Here is a 16,322-nt window from a genome sequence, read left to right as displayed (position 1 = left end):
GATAGAAGAAGTCTTCAGGGGCAAATTAAAGATAGAAGAAACCTTTAGGAAAATTGAAGGTGCATGCTAAACGAGTGAAGCAACGAACGGTAAAATATTAGTAATTCGTGCAATTCGATAAGTAATGCGAGAGTTTGTAAGTGATGTAAACGCGTTAGTTGCGAAATAAATATTTTTTTGGAAATAAATAAACGCTAATTTTCATATTGGAGCAAAAGAAATTAGAATATACTGAAGAAATTACTGAATGCGTGTGTCCCTCTAGAACGGTAAGAAAGAAGCTGACAGATTGCTCACAGGATATATTACAACTGAGATATGGATGGAAATTAACACAAGCAACCGCTATCGACCGAACGAATTACGCAACTATATATACATTCGTTATTTGTTATGAAAACGCTATTAAATACTTACAAAGATTTATTAATTTATCGGTATAATAATCAAAATTATTCCCCTCTAATGCCCGTTCTAGACTGGATCCTCCAGTCTAGAACGGGCAAAAATTACAGAAATTATTTTTTGATACTTTTAGAAAATAGTTTTTTATGTCTTTCTCTTTTCTTTTAGGTCTATTAAAGATCAGGTATTCAATAGAGAAATTTGTTTATACATATATTTCTGCTTGCATTCTGTCGACAAAATTTATAGCAATCATTACGCACAAAATGTTTTCGTCTTTTGACTATCTGAGATAATTATTTAGCTTAATTAATTTGAATGTGCACATGTGTGTGGCAAAACAATTGAGTCTCGTAAGTGTCAGCTTCAAAAATTTCAATCAAAACCATTTCTATTATTCATTAATTATTAAAACATTATTTTTATAAATAATAAAATGCACCATTGTACTACGCAAGGTGATCATCAAATATAAATATAAATTATTTAAAATACAACACAGAAAAATAACATTTCAAATTATGTAAGATAATATGTAATTTTTGCTCTTATATAGATATATAAAAACTACATAAAATATGTTTTAAATAATACTTGCAGCATATTATGATGTATGTATGTTAAAATTACATCATGTGAAAATATTTAAAATGTCGTTTATCTGTTATTTTAAATAATTTGTGTTTTATACTATTCATTCGATGCTCACACATACATATCTTGAACAGTACAATTTTGACAAGTTCAATTTTCGAAGTCGTCGTCTCACTGCTCGCGTACACAGCCACGTAAATCTCATACATATACACATGCGTTTTATGTACTGTGCGGTTACAATGTACACCATCGAGTGAAACACTTTGCGTTTATAAAATCAGTGCAATCAAATAATATCGCTCATATACATAAAGTTTTAAATTGTACATATTTACAGTTGATAAAAACTAAATTTTTGGTCGCACTGTAAACATAAGGCGTTGCAGAAAAAGTTAAAAATTAATTAATTAAAATCCAAAAACCCACGAACCGGAAGAAAAATGTATTTACAGTTTCGCATCGCAGAATATTCAACGAATATTAATAAATCTTTACACAGTGTAATTTTCTTTTGTTCTATAAAAACATAAATGATCGATGAAACGTTTCGAAACTCATTTGTACACATTTTACATTGTAAAATTCAATTACAATTCTTATATCTAGCTATTTGTATCTATATATGTATATAACATGTGTAACTTATATGTATATACATCTGTTCCTTTCTAAGAAAACAATTCAGCCTAAGTTATCTTAATACATTAACTTATCCTTTTAATATTTTGCTTATATGTTATGAATTCAATAAGACTAAATCTAACTATCTAGCTATTAGTGTAAATTGTCACATGCAAATAGCGATATCAACATTATATTCTGTAATCATGTGATCAGATTAAAATATTAAAATCCTTGAAGATATTTTTCAAATAGGCTCAGCAAAACAATTGAAATCTATCATCGCCTTTTCTATGCTCTTGTTTTTAATGACTTTTTTTAATGACGTAAAAGTTAACCAGCCAATTTTTACAAGTTTAAAAAAGTCAATAACCATAAGATCATACTTTAATACCAGAAGGATTGTGGCGGTGGCCTAGGTGGTTGCTGAAAGCTCTGTGCCGTGTAAGGGCTAGCAAAAGCTTGAGGGTGAGGATGAGTGCTGTAGGCATGATGTTGCTGCAGACTCGTTGGCGGACTCGGTAGATTGACTCTACTGCCACTGGCGGTAATCGCGAGATTCCATGATGGCGATGTGGTTCCTTGACTGGTCTGTTGCGTTTGTTGTTGCTGTGGCTGTGGCTGTGGCTGCTGCTGCTGCTGAGGAGGTGAAACCGAACTGATCGGTAGTTCCGATGATGCTAATTGATCGGGAGCTGATGTCGAGTTGCCCGAATTCGGTCCCATCATGGTGACGAGAGAGTTCGGAGTCGGTGGTAGCTGATGATTACTTGTTTGCTGATAGCTGGACGACGTGGAGACCGCTTGGTGAGCCATATGAGCGGTTGTCGACGAGGCCGGCGACAATACCGATAAATTGGGATACGTCACCGTGGACGGAAAACTGTAAGTCGAAGTCGATCCAACGGTCGAGGGTAGTCGTGTCGCGGAGTCCGCCAATTGATGAGTCACTGATGCATGATGAGATGAATACAATTCTGAAACTGAAATAAAACGTAGCGGTGATCATCTTTTTGTATCATTATTTATTGCAAAGATAAAATTAAAATAGGAACGATATGCATTATTATCCTCATTTACATAAAAATATACACACACACACACACACACACACACACACACATACCTTGGCCGGAAGAGAACGCCGCGTCTGGCAGACTCTGAGGATGCGGATGCGAATGTGGATGTGGATGACCCGGCGGCATGGCTGCTCCCGCGTGAGGATGAGGCGGTGCCGGTGGATGAATAACGTAGCCGGTCGGATAGGCTACGGAACCGACGTATCCAGCGGACGTCGACGAGGAGATATGTTTTCTCAATCTAGCTCTTCTGTTGCTGAACCACACTTGAATCCTGGCTTCGGACAATCTCGTTCTCTGAGCGAGTTCCTCTCTGACGTATATGTCAGGGTATTGAGTCTTCTCGAATGCCCGTTCCAACTCATCCAGCTGGTGAGCTGTGAAGGTGGTCCTGCTTCTGCGCTGCTTCCTTTTCAGCGGGATCCCCGGTTCGCTCTCGCAATCGGATCCAGAACTTGCTTTTCCTACAAGATCATGTTAAAAATGAGAAAGGAATGAGATATAATTTATACACATATTTATATAAGAATCTCGTAATACACAATATAACTCTTTGAAGAGGAATTTATGTATATTGAACGCAGCTCTGCCGTCGATCTTAATTTGCATCGCGTTACAAGTTGTAAACACAATCGCAAACCGTCGTAACAATTAGAAACTTCTTTTGGTTGGTTGATTTTCTCAAGGTCAGCGAAAAGATTGAGCCATACAATAATTATGAAACGCTGTTAACTATGAACTTTTGAGTGACAAAAAAAGTTACATAAAGCGATCATACGTGACGATTGGCAAGTAACAAAGCGAGGTAAAAAAACGCCAAATCGCCAGCAGTAGGAAAAGATAGGTGGGTCGAGGGAGACTGTTCGGGTGTAAACATGTTGGTCGTATATCGAGTGTGAAATAAGCACCTGGCACGAAACCCGCGCGGTGCTCTTTGACACTGACGCACCGGTTCTTTAATAGCGAACTGTAAACCAGCAATGCGAACCTGCGCTAAGAGAATGACAGACGAGAGTGACAGAACGATAACTTAATTGTTAACGTAAATTGAATTTAGCTTTAAAATTAAATTTCGAAGATGGTCTTTGTCAAATTCTAGAAAAAGACCTACCTCGAAGAGAAGACAACCATGGTGGAAGGCTGGAAGGAAACAAGGTGCGCTCGTTAGAGGGATGTGCAGACGTCGCGACTGTAACAAGCGAGCGATATTCTTTATGTACGTGGCCTTCTATCGGCCACAGGCCAATATCATCAATGTCTCCCGCCCAACGCCCAACGCAATTGTTGGTTATTGCATCAAGGATGCAATCACACCTTGTCTTCCTTCCACCATGCCTATAGGTCTAGACGTAATTTCTGAACGCACCCTAGCGTTCTCGCGATAGTTGCTCCTGGCGAGTGAAGTTGACCGCGCGATTCATGAAATTCTCTCCGCCATGTTAGCATCTACCTGCGAGACATGAGCCGACGTGCGACGGGCGTCGAGCGGATCGTATAGCTCCGTTCGTAGAGTCTCCTTAAAATTCTTCCATCGCCGTGTAATTAAGTACGCGCCGCGTCGCGAGATTAATACCGGGAGTGCCGTGCAAAGTGTCGCGCGATCGTAAGTGATGATATTTTCATGCGTAAGTAAACGAGTCAAGTGAACGACTGAGTGAGTGCGCCGACACAGATGCGACAAGCGACAACGGACCAACGGAAGACGATCTAGGAGAGGAGGAGGGGGCCTGGGAGGCATCGGGCGACGGCGGAGCGACCGCGGAGTGAGTAGGTAGTTGTTATTAATTTATTGTATTATTTCGCTGTCCTGTCAGACTCCTGACTCCTGTGGCAGATTCCGCCACTGTCTCAAGCGCGCGATAATTAATTATTTACTTCAAGTATTGATTACATCTTGGACGCTGTTTTAACATAAAAATATTTCTATGTTACAGATCAACGCAGGGTTTCAACTTACAACTCCGCTGTTGCGCATCGGCCGGTGAGTGATTTTTTTATTTTAATGTCGAGATAACGGATTTGTAAAAATTAAATTACGAATATTTCGAAAAGAGAGAATCTTATGGGCCATTCTGCCGCTGCTACGCGATAGAATACGCGTTTCTGTATTCGAGAGGAACGAAATTTTGTCACGAAAAACGCGACGACGCTGCTGCACTCGAAAATAACAGGATTAAAGTTTCTCGATTTAGCGAACGCAGCCGATCGCATTAACTTCCTCAACTGCCACGTCTCGTTTGCGAGAGTACGATCAGTTGATTGTCACGTTTCTTTATTTGACGTAACAATGATTTTGAATAAACACATTGGTAGCATGACAAAAAGTAATAGCGTATCCCCTTTCTTTTTTTCTGGATTCGCCAGTTTTTGTCGCTTAATAATTATAGAACTCGCCGCGGCCGTTTTCGAGAACCGCGTTTTTTTTTTTTCATTGCGATCAACAGTATCGTTAACAATGTAGAAATCATCAATAACGTCGAACGGTAGACTTGACGTTTTTCGCACTAACGACATGTAAAAAAAAAGAACGGAGCCACCGGAGAAACCGAGCCAATCACGCATATTGATAACTTGCTGGACGCAAGATAAAGTCATAATGCAACGGAGCGTTCGGCTATTTCGCTCTTGTTTCCCGAATAGTTGCATCGCACGGCTGCAACAGATATGATTCAGCGAAAATCTCACGTTAAAAGAATATGTTAACATTAATTGTGCCGCTTTCGACATTCCAAGCTGTTTTCCTTCCACCATGGACTGAACTGTATTTTTTGTACATTATAGCTCTTTAATTAAAAAAAAATCCTTTCTAATAACTTTGCAACGTTTATGTCGCTCGATTACGCTTGTCTACGTCCGATTATGTTCCAGTTCTGAAAATAGGCATTCTTTTGCGCATTCCTAGCCGCGAGGAAACGAAACGAGAAAGCACGTGATGCGCAGACACCGAAGACACGATGGAGACACTTTTTGCTTCCGCGTGCGCTTCGCGATGTGCATTTCGGGATTGTCGTCAGTTTCTCGGGACTCAAGTTTACACGGCGCGCGACTAATCGGGCGACGACGCCTGACGCCGGGACGGGTCGTGTTAATGCAAATTCGACACGGGCTCTATTCCCGGCCCGTCGTCGTGCTTTTTTTTCATCCACCTCCGCCTCCGGGTCATTCCGTCCTCTCTCTCTCTCTCTCTCTCTCTCCCTCTCTCTCTCTCCCTCTCTCTCCCTCTCTTTCTCTCTTTATCGTGTTTCTTGAATTCACCGACACCTACCCGCGTGCAGATGGAAATAGTGCGAGCGACGACATGGTCCAACAAACCTGAGGCCACGATCATGCCACGTCCACGTGCGATGAACGATCAGAAATAGCCTCGATGAAAGTCCCGTCAGGACGTCGTAGGCAATCACTTCCTTCCGACGAAACGCAAAGGCGAAATGAGTATTGTTTGAATGTCGAGCGATAAAAATAAAACACTCGAGGAAAAAGGGTGATCGATACCTTTCGTTCAGGTAGATGCTTAGATACCTCGACTATTGCTCGCACATATTGGCGATTTACATATTTTACATGTAAAAGTATTGTCACAAAAATCATTACAATATAATTATATGTAAAGTGACGTATCTTATTATGTTCTTGAGAAATGTTTAATTTGAACGTCAGCGTTTTGCAATGAAAAAATCGTTGTGAATGGATTTACGTGACGACTCCGTTCGCAGTCTCACCAGACCTGGTAATCATTCACCCCGAGGATAATACTAGGTTCCGAAAACTTGAGGAATTACTAACCGGTCGCGGACGCTTAGCCCTACAAGGGATATAATTTCTGCTCTGACTTTTTTTAATTTGCTTGTGGATGAACCGCGTATCGTCCACGAAGATAAAAACGAAATCTCACGAAGATCTCACGTGTTATATCTCTATTGAACTACAAGGGGAGATATAATACGCGTAATTAGTAATTTATTGCCGCGATGGATTGCACATTCGGCATGAGACCATAAAGAGAAACAAATTAAACGTCTAAAGTTGTAAATATAAAAAATCGCATTCAATTTTTTTTATTTGAGAGGCACGCGGCTTACCTAAAGAACCAACGATGTATCACTCATTGAATTAATTATTGATAAATAATCAGAGTGATTAACTACGAACAAACTTTAGTTAACGCAGAATATTGCTTATGTTATTAGGCTAATGTATACAATATATGAGATTTGTCTTCATCATATTCGTGGGGTCAACCCCTAACATTCGTTAGAGTGTCGCATACCTTCCTCGCCCAGTTGCCACCCCTCGACTTATCACGCATACTTATACCGTGCGACACGTTTTATATGCGAGAAAAACAATCCGACACGTTCGCCGAACAAAGGCGTCACTTCATCTCGACAACTCCGGCAGCTCGACTCGTATGTTCGCAGCTTCGTGGGCGTTTAATAGACGGTGTCCCTTTTCATTCCTCACCCCTCTGCGAGGTCGTGTTATTTCTGCCCCAGTTTCTCTATTTTTTTCGACGGGCGCCCGACCGTCAGAGCGATCGACTTACAGACGCAAGAATCCTCGTTCCTCTCCTTTCAACTGTGGTTCCTTTTATCTTTGCCGGCTTAGCAGCTTCTCAGACGATCCCAGGATAAATTCGTGTCTGTACACAATTCATTTGTCTTGTCAGCAGAGGAAAGAGACATTCCCCTCCCCACTTCGGTACCAATTTGTATCCGTGTTTGGTGGGAATTTCTCCGAGACGTATAACAGAAATTCTAGATCCTCAGACTTCCCACAAGTGTGGTATTCATTTATCAGCATCTGTCAAACTGGTATTTCAGATATTTATCAAAGTTTACTGGACCATCTTAATTTTAATTATCGCCTGTGCATATTTTGATTGCTCAATATATACATAATATAGTTATAGATTTCTCTTTAAAAGCGCGATTTTTTCGGCATTTATATATTTTTTATTTTAAATTTGGAGAAAGTGAAGAGAAAGGAATCCTGATTCATCCATAAGCCGGTAGACGCACGTCCTTCATCGGCCGTCGATTTTCTCGAGGACGATCGACATTTGCACGCGTGTAAGGCCCACATCTTACGTGCAGCTTGCCATACCGGGCTCGCGCGTACACACGTGGGCATGTACCGGGCGGTGAGAAAATTACAGAGCCCGTCGGACGGTTGCGGCCGACCCGGCTACTGGAGGGAGGCGATCCGACCACGGCGCACCGCAGGCGAACCGGCAATTTCCGAGACCGAGAAACGCGGGCACGACCGATTAATACGCGAGCATTTAATTTACTCATTCACCGTTGCCCGAGCGAGCAGTAGGCCCACACGGTGGTCCATCGTGTGGGCCAGGTGATGGGGCGTATTACGGATGCGAGATTCTTTCACCGCGTGAAATCCTCTGCGTTCGCGGTATCCTCGGATTTCTGTGGGCCCAAGTGGGTCAATAGTGGGTGTTCGGCGCGCGTTCTCATGTACTATGAAATAATAGATCTCTCACATGAGATGATAATTTTTTTCATTATTTAATTAAATGTACAAACTGTGCTGTGGACAAAAGAACAATGGATCACAGCTGGTCTAATGTACTCTGTCTTTAAAACACAAAAAATATACAAAATATTTTCAAATTTTTATTAAGATATTCAAGATAAATTGAATAAGATTAAACTCCGGAAAAGTAAAGCAGAACAGCGAGGTAAAACTACCTGTGTTCTTTTCTTTTAAGAACGGCAAATTCTAAAGGGTTAATCAGTCTTCGCAGGTAGCGAGTCTTTAAAAGGCAAAAATCTTTTTCGCACCTAGCTAACGTTGTTTTTTCAGCTCTTTTTATACGATGCATATAATTTTTACAAAATCTGTATCTTGATGCGTCGCGGGATTCGCAAAAAACGTGAAAAGCGACTAATTCAATTTTAAGAGGCGTCGCATAACGAACAACCGTATTCTCGGTCTCTTATGCGAGCCGATGTCGTTATAATCCAATTCCATGCAAGGATACTCGGCGTCGGGCCGATTCGCCGGCGATCATCAATCTCTGTTAGGACGCGGGAAGAAACTCGGGCAGCCGAGAAGGCCGATGGACACCCGCTCAAGAAACCCGCCGCTGCCATTAGTGTGGCCGATCGAAGAAATTTCAGAGAACTCGTGAAGCAAGTATTTGTATCGGAGCGACAGTGACAGTGAGAGATAAGCTATTTTGTTTATGCGTTAAAATATGAGTTAATTCCGCATGGGGTGTTAAATTTTCGTACTATAGAAAAATGTTTTTAAATTAGTATATTAAGATTTGGAGCACAGACCAAATTGATTTCCAACGCTCAGTTCCTAGAATTATTTTTCGTGGTAATATATTTAAAACCTATTAATCAGTTAGTGAAAACTCAAAAACGAAAATAATTTGAAGAAAAGATGTATAAAATGGTGATTTATGTGAGATTATAATTTCTATTCAGAGAAATATTTTCAAGAAATTTTCTTCTTTTCTCTTTTGTTTCTCGGACATATATTTTCTGCACTTGCCAAGATGCCCAAGGTCTGTACTCCGAATTCTACCTAACACTACGGGCTTTTTACTTGCTACACTAATGATTATTTGTGTAGCAATTGTGGGACTTCTCACCGTCACCTAGTTTAACGTCGTCTTCGGAATCGCGACCCCTGAGTAGTCGTGAAATCGCGGACACACTCGGAGCGCTGGTCCGTTCGCAGATGCCCTCTTTGATCAGTCGATCCCTGATTTCCCATGAGAACATACCCGGGTTGTCGCGCTTGTATTCCTCGATTCTCGCCTCCACTTCCGGTGTAGCCACACGTGGTTTGCTGCCGCCGATGACTCCGGGTCTGATGCTACCAGTTTCCTGATAGCGATTTAAAATCTTCGACACGCATCCATGGGACACCCTCAATTGTCTATTCTCAGTGGGTGATAATAGACGAATCAGTTCAGATATCGATGGATATATTCAAAATAAAAATAAAATAATAATCTATATTTCAAGAAGTTATCGTGGAATTAACCGGAAAGATCCTCGATTTGAGACACTATACCTCGATATAACGCACGGCCTGACCCCCGCGGCGGCCATCTCGACGATCTTCAACCTGATATGATTAGGCAGCGGTCGTCCGTTGATGAAGATACCACCGAGCTGATTTACACGGCCTTGGCCCGGTATCGATCCTATGTCTGCAACAAGCGATACACTTCCTCCTTTTATCGCTTCCATAACTGAAATCCGAAGTAAACGTTACGAATGTCACTAGATGTTAATAATGATGAATCCTTTTTTCAAATTATATTTTTTTCTTTCTCTTATTTTGATCGTTTTCGAGGAGCCGCAATTGAGAAATTGTCCTTTAGTCAGCTTTGATTTCTATGTCTTACCGGAAGTTAAGGAGAAGAGAAAGAGAGAGAGAGAGAGAGAGAGAAAGACAGTTGACGAGGTGGTGGCGGGACGGTTATTGGACGGCGTATAAAGAGAGCAGTCTGGATTTATCGCTGCACCGCATGCTTGATTTGACTTCTTTCTCTCGTTCTCTCGAAGCGGAAGGGAGAGAGGAAGAGAAAGATAACAGGATAAAGAGAGCGAGGAAGAGAGAGAAAAAGAGAGAGTTATAAGCGCGGGCGGCTGGAGCGTATAAAGCGACCAACGCCGTAACTACCGATAAGTCCAATAAATCCCGGTGCAGTTTATGACGCACAACAATGATAGCGTATAATTTGCTTGGCTTATTTAATTTCGCGTTACACGACGACGATCTCGGCCCTGATCTATAAAGAAAAAGGAACGCGCGCGGTCCAGGAAAGAGTCTTTGCAATTTTTACTGATCCAGAACGCGCTTTTTAACGCAAATATTAAGAAGCGAAGCAAATAACGTGACATATGATACGCATTGTGACTTAAGCTAAATGTATATGTTGTAATTCTTCGTGGTATCTTCATTACTTTCGGCCTCCGATGTTGTAAAGAACGACTATTTTGGAACGGTAAAATTACAATTGAGAATAAAGGCGATAATAACGAGACGAATGAGCTGTACAATTAGACGGGCAAAAAGGAGACGCGCAATCGCACGTTCGACATTAAATAAAAACGCGCTCGCTCATACAAGACGCGATAATCGACTAAAAAAGGGAATCCCAATGACAGCGCGATGAAAAATCAGATCGTCCAGGCGAGACGGTGATCGGCGCGTTTCCTTCGTTAACTTCGTGATACTTATTATAGTTACAACATACTATGTATATTGTTAACGTAATCGACATATTAGCTATCTTATTCATGCTAATCGATGCGGATTTTAATCGATGTTCTAAGAGAGCGCATTGTAAAACAGAACCTTCTTGATTTATGTGAACGTCCTTGATGCTTATAAAAATTGCGCTAAATGCTTTATATCGGTAATATATGAATGGCTTAACATAGACAATTCATTATGAATTTATTTATAATAATTATTTATAATTTGGTACTTCCACAAAAATGTAACTTAATATCTCGCACGACATTTTTCAAAATACGTAGAAAGATAAAAAAGTTATAACCGTTGCGCCATGAAAATTGAAAGAAACATTTTTCTTTTTTAAGATATCCATAAAATTGACAGAAGTATAAATGTGCATTATTTTAATAACCATCGATACGCTAAATATTACTTGTATCAATGCGCATTGACGCAGATTAAATTAATTCTGCGGTTTTCAACGCCCGCCGTATTGGCAAATTATTAATCGTTTAGAGAGCTCGTGGTGAGAAGGAAGCGGATGATTGATCCCGTGGCTTTCACTTTTCCAATCCGGGTGCAAAACGTCGCACCACGTAAGTAAATTTTTTTGTATAGGCAAAACGCATAAATTCCCAATAAAATAACGACCCGATCGCGATAAGTAATATACATTGTTGCACTTTCACAATTACGGCTCGGCAAAGATATGGAAATGATAGCATCGTCGTTATCGCCGTAGTCGTTATCGTCATCGAGAGATGACGGGAAACGCGACTGGGTACGGTCACACGCTTTCGTTTGTAATTAAACACATTTCCGCGTAAAACACTTTGTCGCACAAGACAAAGGGTAAGCAGGCTTCGACTAACGCGACCGGTAAAAAGCATCCGCAGAAAAAGGAAACCGCTATCCGATTGCGCAGAACGCTTGCATAACCGTAGCCATGCATCGCCGCGGGTGCAATCGATGCTCGAAAAACCGCGCGCAAATGCCCCCGCCGATAGCGATCGCGTTCCTGCAAAGTGACTTCCGATTTAATTGATCGTTTAATTAACAAATCGGTGCTATGCGGAGATTCCATTAACCCGGAGTTTTCAGCGTCTCTCAAGCGACTCTGCTTTTAACTTGAAACACGTTCTCAAGAACGAGGAAAAGCTTCTCGACCCAACCGCTCAGAAAAGGCGCGACTCATAAATCATTATAATGACGGAATCGCGATGCAAAAAAAAAATCTTGCGCACTGCGATGAAGTAATTAATGACCATCATTGAAAACTTCTATGCGTGGATTTTACGGAAGCGCATTCGTTGAGTGTTAATCGTCCGTCACCATTTACCGCCGTGATTTCCGCGAGCACACGCTTTCGCGTCTTGTTTCCAACTGGTAAATCATCAAGCGACTAATTACATGTACTCATTAGTCGCTCGGGACACCGCATGTCTGGACACTTGATGAATCGCGTTATTTAATTTTACAAACCTTGTTATTAAACGTATCGTCCACATTTTTTGTTTGTGAAGGAATGATGTATCCGCAGGACATTTTTTTCTCAGACTTACACCTTTTTTTTCTCTACCGTCCCGGGTAGCGCAAGCTGAGATGCACGAGCATATTGAAAAGCTGGGCAATAGAGCGCTTAAATTTATGGTGCAATAAATGACAAATGGAACAAAGTCCGGATATATACAGGATGAAATAATTTATAAATTCTCGAACGGGAATAGATACTTTTATGCTCCTAAAGCAATAATGACTAAATTACATAAATTTTGTAAAAAATACTAAGTGTAATTTATTACTAGCCAGAAGTTTTTTTAAGAATATACCTATAAATTCTGAGTATTTTCCTGTATTTCTATAATACAATTCTGAGAAGAATCGATTGTGATATGATTAGACGCCAAACAATTTACGAGGACGAATAACAATAAATAGACGATAAGCACACATACAAAAGCAAGTAAATGTATACTATACATACTGTAAATATATATATTCTAAGATAATAGAGAGAGAGAGAGAGAAAACTGACAGAAATCAGCTGGAACGATTTGAATACACGGGAAATACATTTTCAACGACGTTAGAGTTCTGTATATGATTTTGATAAATTACAGAAAAACTCTCTAAAATTGTGAGACTAAATGAATGATTTATTCCAGACATTTTCGTTAATAAAATTCTTTGTTCTTCAGAATGCACAAAATGTGAGGGAAAAAATGCTGTAAAAAAATGCAATTAAAATGTCATGGACCAAGGGTGGAAGTCAAGAAAAATGACTTTGTCCGCAAGAGATACTCCGTAATTTATAGCCAACTTTAACTCTAACAATAAGGTTTTGTTCGTTTTTGGCCAATTGTTTGTCAATGTCAGGCGGATTTTTTGAAGAAAAATGTTGAAGTTTCGTACATTTAAAAATAAAAATTTTACTTAATTTATTTAATCCATCGTTCAAGGCTATTGTAGAAGAGTTTTGTTTAGTTTAATCGACTAGTTCTAATTTACTCTCATAATACAAATTTTGTCAAAAACAAGTAACTATAATAATGCGCTTTCTCATTTGTCGACAATAGTATGGCATCAAGAATTTTATTTTAATAATTATCTTTTATCGTCTCTACGATTTTTAAATCTTGGATTACTCCATTTAATATTTTTTAAATATTTTTTTAAATGTAAAATTTTACAGACTAAAAGAAGACTATGAAAATGTGTGTTTCTATTGTTTAAATATTAAATATTTATTTTCACGTATTAATTAAAATTACATGAAGATTACTATTGTTATTTAAGATATATCAAATAATGTTTGTGGCTGTTTGAAAGATAATGCGAATGATGTATAAATCATAAAATTACCATGAAAACTATTGCAAATTTTAATTCTACGTATCTCTAAAACTAATGTTGACTAAATATAGTCGACTGCGACGAGAGACACACCTTGAAAGGAATATCCAGTGAAACATGGTCGCATCATCGAGAAATTAGTGGTAACCGTCATCTCAGCCGAACCAAACCTCCGCAAAATAGTCCCGATGAGTTTAGTCCGACACCGAATATTGTAAATCTCACTACCGCACCTCACTAAGCCCTTCGTAAAAACTATACCGGCTGTCCTCCCTCCTGACAAATCTCACAATGTTTTGTTCTATCCCGCCTAATTGCAACTCACTCGACGACCATGAAACGGAGCACATAGACAAACACTGAACATACATTCGTAGAAAAGATTCCCGCTCTGGACCGGGTCCATTGAATCCTGGAATTTTGGCTCGGGGTCCAGGCCCGTCGGGCCCAACCGCGAGCTTCTCTTTTCTCAATAAGTCCGTCGAATGGCCGCGTTCACTTGCGTGTGTCCGCACTGGAAATGGATGTCGACTGATCGACGCGCTGATCCTGACTAAGTCTCTCGGGGATGGGGTACCGGGGTAACTAACAGCTAGGCACTCCCACCAGCCGCGGTACAGGTAGTTCTCCCCGTACTGCGGGGTCTCAGCGGGATATATCGCCTACTTGAGGCTGAATTGGACTTCGATGGAACGACAAGACAGACCCACGGTCCTTGGCCACTGGTGCCCATCGTCGCCAACGACCAATCGTGGCACTGCCAGGCCTCTCACCACGCCTCCGATTCCCGCCCAAATGGTACCAGACGATGGGCATCTTTGGCGACTTTATTGCCGCGCTTTTACGAGCATGCTCCATGCTTATATACCGTGCTCGTTGTTCCTCGATGAATATGAGGGTGAGTCAAATTCTCTCGTTTCTCTTATCTCGTTATCATGTGATTATTTTTGTTTGTCAATTGCAATTTAATGATCAAGTTTAGATAATTTTCTCAATTTTTTCTGTCAGAAAAGATCAATGACAAGAATAAAATTATCTTGCTACTGGAGATGAAATCAAGTTTGATATCGAAAGAGATACCTCAGATTAACTTCGAAGTTTTAAATAAAGAGGATGACAATGGAGTTTTGTATAATATTATTAATGTGCACATGTGTGTTCTATTTGTCTGTAAACACTTGTTTGAAATCCAACAGCTAAATACTGATTTTCGAAACTGAAAGATAAATGTAGTGACGAAAAATGTTTTTTCTTGTAGAAACAATTAGTACGACATAGCATTATAAATACTCTGAAAATTAATAGCTAGAATAGTAGAATTATTTCTTTCTTTTTAACAAATAAATGGAACGAAGCAAGATTATTGGCGGAAGATTAGATATTGGATCGTGTGAAGGAAATTTTCGATAACTTATTAACAAACGCGTCATAAAGCGTTTTCAGCAAAATAGTAGCAGTAATGATCGCATCTTTGCTTGTGGAGCACGCAATTAAGGTAATGGGAGAAAACCGGTGATCTTTTCTCGTCACCAGTTCTATGCGGCGTCATCGCTCGAGCACAGGTTGTGCGCTTCTTACCGTGCGTTTTCAAGCCAAGTAAGGCGATTTAGCGCAAATTGTCAGCGCGAGGCGCGTAGTTTACCTAATCTCCAGTGTCAGCTGTTCACGCATGATTGCGAATTACTCCAGGATTCTCGCTTTTTTTTCGTTTTTCCCTCTCTTTCTCTTCTAGCGGGCCCCGTTCTGAGCTATCGGGGAAATGACACTGCACGACTGAAACAGGATGCGACACAATAGCCGCGGCGGTGACGTAAGGCGGTGATCGATCGTTTTGGTTTCCCTTAGTAATTAACCACCTTAAATAATGTAGGGTACATTCTCCCGGAAACTATTGTGATAATATATTCAACAATTTATTAATACAGCTTTCAAATATCTTTTATATTTTCCGCGTACAAGACAAATCATTATCAATGTAGAATATAATATTATTAATTAAATATAACTGATAAGAAACATGTAACTTTTTCAACAATCGCTTGCCCGTTTTGATGCGAAATAATTATCTTCTCGTCTAGTCGCGAGCTGGTGAAAATTCAGCACGGCCTTGTCGAGAGAATATTCTTCCTAGACTGCGGTAGTCCAACGAAGCTACCAATTGGTCAGAGTACGGTCGAAAAATCAGTCTTATTCGCGGAAATTTAAGAGGTTCCAACAATCGGCATGAAGGCATTAAGAAGTTTGTTTTGTCGACGCGACGGGACACCTTCTCGACCCCCTATAAGCTAAGTTCAGTAAAGATGTAAGTTGTGTTACGTCGATCGTGACGCGTCGGACCTCTGCGCAGATGGGGGTTCCGGACATTCGAGCACGAATCCCAAGATAATGCGTGTCATCTTCAACTAGCCTTCCGTTTGGCAAAAAGTTACGTTAGATAGTGCATAAATAGGACAGTAATATACATTGATGGGGCATCAGTACTATCCTCATCTTCGACCGAGCGCACGAAAATGAACATCTTATTTTTTTCTCTCCTACATTATT

General features: G+C 40.3%; 1 protein-coding gene across 1 annotated transcript; it reads right to left on the bottom strand.

Annotated features, from left to right (window-relative positions):
- Positions 1 to 592: 592 nt before the first annotated feature.
- On the bottom strand, positions 593 to 14,308 carry LOC139783724 (segmentation protein paired). Its single transcript, XM_071722866.1, has 5 exons — positions 13,872 to 14,308; positions 9,750 to 9,888; positions 9,322 to 9,611; positions 2,750 to 3,166; positions 593 to 2,606 (listed from the first exon to the last, which is right to left on the bottom strand). The coding sequence occupies exons 1-5, from the start codon at positions 13,930 to 13,932 to the stop codon at positions 2,011 to 2,013; spliced, it is 1,503 nt and encodes a 500-aa protein (XP_071578967.1). The 5' UTR covers positions 13,933 to 14,308; the 3' UTR covers positions 593 to 2,010.
- Positions 14,309 to 16,322: the final 2,014 nt, after the last annotated feature.

The sequence above is a fragment of the Temnothorax nylanderi genome, unplaced genomic scaffold (genome assembly GCF_030848795.1).
Source record: "Temnothorax nylanderi isolate EJ_2023f unplaced genomic scaffold, tnyl_v1.0 TNYL_tig0008_pilon, whole genome shotgun sequence".
Lineage (NCBI taxonomy): Eukaryota > Metazoa > Arthropoda > Insecta > Hymenoptera > Formicidae > Temnothorax > Temnothorax nylanderi.
The sequence above is the reverse complement of the archived record's forward strand: the minus strand, read 5'-3'. Positions and strand labels throughout refer to the sequence as shown.

What these genes read in the sequence shown, in the direction of transcription:
- LOC139783724 (XM_071722866.1), bottom strand. Translation starts at nt 13,932, where the DNA reads ATGACGGTTACCACTAATTTCTCGATGATGCGACCATGTTTCACTGGA. An exon ending in CACTGGATATTCCTTTCAAG is followed by an intron (nt 9,889 to 13,871) that starts GTGTGTCTCTCG and finishes CGCTTGTTGCAG; the next exon opens with ACATAGGATCGATACCGGGC. An exon ending in AGGCCGTGCGTTATATCGAG is followed by an intron (nt 9,612 to 9,749) that starts GTATAGTGTCTC and finishes CACTGAGAATAG; the next exon opens with ACAATTGAGGGTGTCCCATG.